This window comes from Rutidosis leptorrhynchoides, chromosome 6 (assembly GCF_046630445.1).
Source record: "Rutidosis leptorrhynchoides isolate AG116_Rl617_1_P2 chromosome 6, CSIRO_AGI_Rlap_v1, whole genome shotgun sequence".
Classification (NCBI taxonomy): Eukaryota; Viridiplantae; Streptophyta; class Magnoliopsida; order Asterales; family Asteraceae; genus Rutidosis; species Rutidosis leptorrhynchoides.
The window spans coordinates 340,988,905-340,994,426 of record NC_092338.1 but is presented as its reverse complement, the minus strand read 5'-3'; the positions used below and the strand labels follow the sequence as shown (position 1 = coordinate 340,994,426).

Below are 5,522 nucleotides of genomic sequence, written 5' to 3'. Positions count from 1 at the left end.
TATTATTATTATTATTATTATTATTATTATTATTATTATTATTATTATTATTATTATTATTATTATTATTATTATTATTATTATTATTATTATTATTTTATTTAATTTAATTATTAATATAATTATTAAAGATAAATAAAGATAAATGCTACTGTATATAAAAAATATATACGTGTATTTACGTTTGCGCATGCATGTGATAGAGACAGCATGTGGGGTTTCCGTTACTCCTTGATTGATGATATTTAAAATTGAATTATTTGTATTTGCCGACACAAATTTAGAAAAGTTTCAAATTTGAAAGAAAAAAAGTTACTGCTTTGCTTCAAGTCTCACTCCATAAATAATATTCTTGTTCCATATTTGCTCTTATTTATAACTCTCTCATCTCCTTTTTATTTCGTCAAAAGTTTTATGGATTTCTGCCACAATATCTCTCTTTCCGGCGGTTTTCCGGCCACCCATCAGCCGGAGCAGCACCTTCTTTGCAGCCTTGATGACCTACTTTACAGTCATACCATGGTATATCATCAACGTTTTTCTGTCTCAGCTCTATTTTGCTTCATTCACTTGTACCTTTGAGTACTACTGTTATCTTCCTAATTTCATAATAAGATAACCCATGCAAGGAATAATACAAATATAAAGAAAATGCTACATTTACAAAAACGAAAATATACATATAAATAATTGAATAATGCTAAACTTACCATCAAAAACTAAGTTTAAGCATTTATGTATTAATTTTTCATATTATAACGTATAACGTATTTTTCATACTTAATTCAGAAGTCAATTTATTCATGAAGATATATATATATATATATATATATATATATATATATATATATATATATATATATATATATATATATATATATATATATATATATATATATATATAATTTTTTATTTAAAATATAAATTTTGAAATTAATTTTTAACTATTATGGTTATCATTTTCTTAAATAGTTTGGAATGGGATAAAAAAAGGTTCATGTATAGCATTTAATGAATGTATTTTTAATCCAAAAGATGCATTAGTGACTTGTATATTATATAGCTAACGTTGTACCTATTTTAAATATAGGAAGAAGGTGATGTTAACATGGAATGGCTCTCTATATTTGTGGAGGATTGTTTATCAAGCAGTGGAAATTGTATGCCACCAGTAGTAAAACCCCAGAGTACAACATCCAAAGATGAAGGTACAAACGAATCAGCAGAACCAAAAGTGAAAGAATCCCATTCTATGCTTAAACTAGTTGTACCTTGCAAGGCAAGAAGCAAAAGAAAAAGAAGCCCCACATGCTGGTCTAAGCAGTACCTTACAAGTTCATTGCATCAACCTTCTTGGTTAGCTGAAAGTGAATTAATTTTACCCAAAAAATGTACAACTCCTAACAGCAGCAGTTCCGGGCAGGAGGAAGGGATTGGGGGCCAGGGGCAAGGAAGGAAATGCACACATTGTTTATCACAAAGAACACCCCAATGGAGGGCAGGACCACAAGGACCAAAAACACTGTGTAATGCATGTGGAGTGAGGTACAAGTCGGGTAGGCTGCTGCCCGAATATAGGCCAGCCAAGAGTCCTACTTTTGTGACCCATAAACATTCTAATTCTCACAAAAAAGTGTTGGAGATGAGAATGTCTATATTACCCTTATCCTCTAGCACATCATCTTCTTTGTTTTAGTATTGAGTATGAGTACGAGTATGAAGGGTTAGTAGTTATTTACCATCTTAGATCATTGTGTACAAATTAGTGAAGATGGAATTTATATTTGGAAGTTTAGCTTAACTAAATCAACTTGCAAGAGTATATATGGCAATGGATCAAGTATGATCTAATATTTACTCCTATATTAATATTTTATTTGTTTTTTGTTCATTCATATCATTATTTATATTTATTTAATTATGACAATGGATCGAATATCAATTTAATACTAGTTAAATGATCGTGAATCATGGGTTTGCTATATAAAAATAGTTTAATTATATGTTATATCTAACAAATATTATTAAATTATATGTGGATGTTATATAAAATCAAAAAATAATCAACATGTGTTTTCATAAGAGAATTAAAATTGAGCACTACTTTTGTAACATCCCGATTTTTCCCAGATCTGAACCGCGTCGCGGGTTAACAAGTGAGCTGATGGAGAAATCTTTAGAAACTGTCGGATTCACTTTTTAGTTTTGATCCGCGCCGCGGGCCCTGGAGCCGCGACGCGGGCTATAACTGGAGCTGGTGCTGAATCAACATTTTAATAAGGGTTAAATGATGGGCATTTTGGTCTTTTCGCATTGTGAACGGTTTGGTGACCACAAAACTGATCACGCCCTATCTTATCCTCATTTCCACCTCATCTCTTCACTCTCATTTCTCTCAACCTTTTTAGAAAGAGAAAACCCATTAGAGAGAGAGAGCTTTGATTGGAGAAGAAGAACCTTGAATCGGGTGAAGGTGCAAGAGTTAAAGTTGTTCCTTTCGTCCCTAGCTACGTTTTGGTTGTAGTGGTAAGTCTCGAATCTGAATTTTAGTGTTTGATTCTTGTTTTGTGTTAGGGTTTGAGTTAGTGTTGGGTTATTAAACCCCATTTCTCATGAAATTGGGGTTTTGTTGTATATAATGTGTAAGTAAACCCGATTATTGTGGGTTTAGGGTTTAATGACGAATTTGAAAGTATTTGTCATGAGTTTGGGTGTTAGTCACTAGTTTATAAGTGTATTGGTGGTTTTGATGTTCTTAAGAACAAATTTGCTAGTCAAATTGGGTGTTGACTTGGTTTGGTGTCAAAATGAGTTTTGAGTCGACTTTTGGTGAATCAAGTATGTAAACACTTGATTTAGGTGTTAATTGGTGTTTTGGAAATATAATCACTAGCCGTTAGTGATTTTGGGCGTTTTTGTGACTTTTGTTAAAATGGATAAATTGAATTGGATCAAATTTGATGATGACACTAGTTTTGGTCAAATGGATGTTTAAACACTTGTGTTAATTGTTAAATGGCATTTTTGGAAGATAAACTTGTGAATTAAGTGTAAATTGGTGACTTTATGACATAATCACTAGTAATGGTGATTATGGGTCAAACTTGACTTGTTTTGGTGGTTAAGTGCAATTTGGTTTAAGTTGCACTTATGGGTTGGTTTTGTAAGGTCAAGTGCAATGAGTGTTAGTTTGTGCTTGTTTAAATGGGTCGAAATTACCACCCATAGTGGTATTGGTGAAGTCCATTTTAGGGGTCTAAATGGGCGGGTGGTTGTGAGCTAGACCAAAACCCTTAGTTAAGGGTGTTGGTGTAAATTCTCATTTAGAGAATGTGTGTTTATGTGTATTGTACATATATGTGTATTATAGGTAAAGGCTTGCTCGTTTGCGTTTGGAGGCGATTTACATACATAATTTGTGCGGACATTTCAAGGTGAGTGGAATAATTTTACGTGTAGGTATATGATGTATTTATTTGTGTAGCGTGAGATGTGAAGTGTCGACGTGTTAAGGCACCACATTTCACGTGACGAGTGAAGTGTCGACGTGTTAAGACGCCAATTCGGGAAGTATGGGGGGTGAAGTGTCGAAGTGTTAAGACACCATTCCGGGAAGTATGATGGGTGAAGTGTCGACGTGTTAAGACACCACCCGGGGGATTAGTGATACGACGTGTTAAGTACACTAACAGATGTTGTGAACACCGATGGTCTTTCGCGAGCACCATTCCCTTGTACGATTGGTTAACCATGGCTATGTGTTGTAGTTTTAGCATATTAAATTGTGAACTATATTCTATTGGCGATGCTAGCTTATTGTAAATTGTGGATATTTAGTTTTGCATTGTGATTGCATGGTTGTTGAATTGCTAGCTCGTATACGGTATCTGTGTAAGTGTTTGCAAGTAAGTAGATTATATATGTATATGTATAATTATTGTATACACTAAGCTTCATGCTTACCCCTCTCGTTGTTTACCTTTTTATAGGTATCGTTGATGTAGTGTTACCTAGTTGCTAGACTAGGGTTGATAGACGTTGCTTAAGCTTGGAGGATTAGTTTTTGAATATTTGGACGCGGATTGGGGATTTGGTAGTCCCCGGGATTATGCTCTTGGTATCGGGTTGGGTTATTGAGTCTTAACCCGGTTTGTAGTGTAAATGGATCGTAATTACCCACTTGTTGTGTAACGGGTCAAAAGGCGTCGAATTGTACGTTTTGGATTTAGTCACATGTGAAACATGTATTTTGTTGTATAGTGGGCACGATAAAACTATCGTTAAACGAATCTTGCATTATGCTGTATTTAACTTTATCTAACTTAAAAAAAAATAGTGCTTCGTTTTTGATAAACAGATTCGGGTTGTTTCAGCTTTATCATATTTACCAATAAGTACTACATAACTTTGGTATTGATTCTTTTTTATTCAAATTATCAGATGTAATTTAGTTTGAATTTGAATTTGATTTGACAATCATAAAAATTGTCTTTAATTATTTAGTCAACATTTATATCTTTAAAAACGTAACTGTAAAAAATTCAGGACAAGTTTATAAGAAATTATTTAATACTTTTTTAATCAAGATAATTGGTAACTTGATTTACGGATATGTTATTGTTTTAAATTGTTTTTATTTTTGTAAAATCAATTTTTTTTCTTTAATGTGAATTAAATATAAGTTAAACTTAGCTTCATTATCAGAATTAATTTAGTTTATATAGAAGATATAAAAATTATTCATGATAAAATATTATAACAACCATAGAATGCATAAGAACCGATTATCGTAATAAAGCTACTAAATTTAATTATAAAGTATAATTTATTTTTAATAGGATTTATAGTTTAAATGACAATGTAAACATAAACGGAATCTAATCAGTAACTTATATGTAATGGATATGTTTGTTTGTATCGATTGAACAAATTCAAATAAACGGAATTCATGAATTTATATTTTATATAACCTATATAACAGAATTCATGATTTTTTAAATTTAAATAAAACCATCCATGATGCATATTCAAGAATATTTATTGTTATATTAAAAATCATCATAAAAATAAAATACAATGACAAACCTTAATTTTAGAAGATTATTGGATGATAGACAATGTAACACCCTTGAACCGGGCATAGGTGAAAATTATCTTTTTTGCCCTTTAAGTGTTTTAAAGTGTATTTCAATGTAATATTTATTTTTTTTTTTTTTTATATTTAATTGTTAGTCCAATGGGAGTATTTTGCAACAAGAGTCGAAAAACTTATTTGTTTATTAAATTTGAAGCCCGTTAGGACTGCCTAACGAGGTGTGTTTTATCGCTGAAAACATGTAAATACCCGTGTATAAACCCTAGATTTATTCCCATTTTCCGATACTTTTATTCCCATTTTCCCTTCCAGGATCAAAATCTTTCTCCATTTCTCTAGTTCTTTCTCCCAAAATATAAACCCTAGATTTCCTGAAGGAAGATTATGATTAATCCAAGCCCTAATCAGATTTTGTGCATCATCATCT

At 31.7% G+C, this 5,522-nt stretch overlaps 1 protein-coding gene across 1 annotated transcript; it reads left to right on the top strand.

Moving 5' to 3' along the window:
- Window positions 1-291: 291 nt before the first annotated feature.
- On the top strand, window positions 292-1,853 carry LOC139855544 (GATA transcription factor 9-like). The gene is made up of 2 exons (XM_071844777.1): window positions 292-522; window positions 1,091-1,853. The coding sequence occupies exons 1-2, from the start codon at window positions 415-417 to the stop codon at window positions 1,694-1,696; spliced, it is 714 nt and encodes a 237-aa protein (XP_071700878.1). The 5' UTR covers window positions 292-414; the 3' UTR covers window positions 1,697-1,853.
- Window positions 1,854-5,522: the final 3,669 nt, after the last annotated feature.

Coding starts and splice junctions, on each gene's coding strand:
- LOC139855544 (XM_071844777.1), top strand. CDS start 415: ATGGATTTCTGCCACAATATCTCTCTTTCCGGCGGTTTTCCGGCCACC. Junction 523..1,090: donor TACTTTACAGTCATACCATG/GTATATCATCAA, acceptor TTTTAAATATAG/GAAGAAGGTGATGTTAACAT.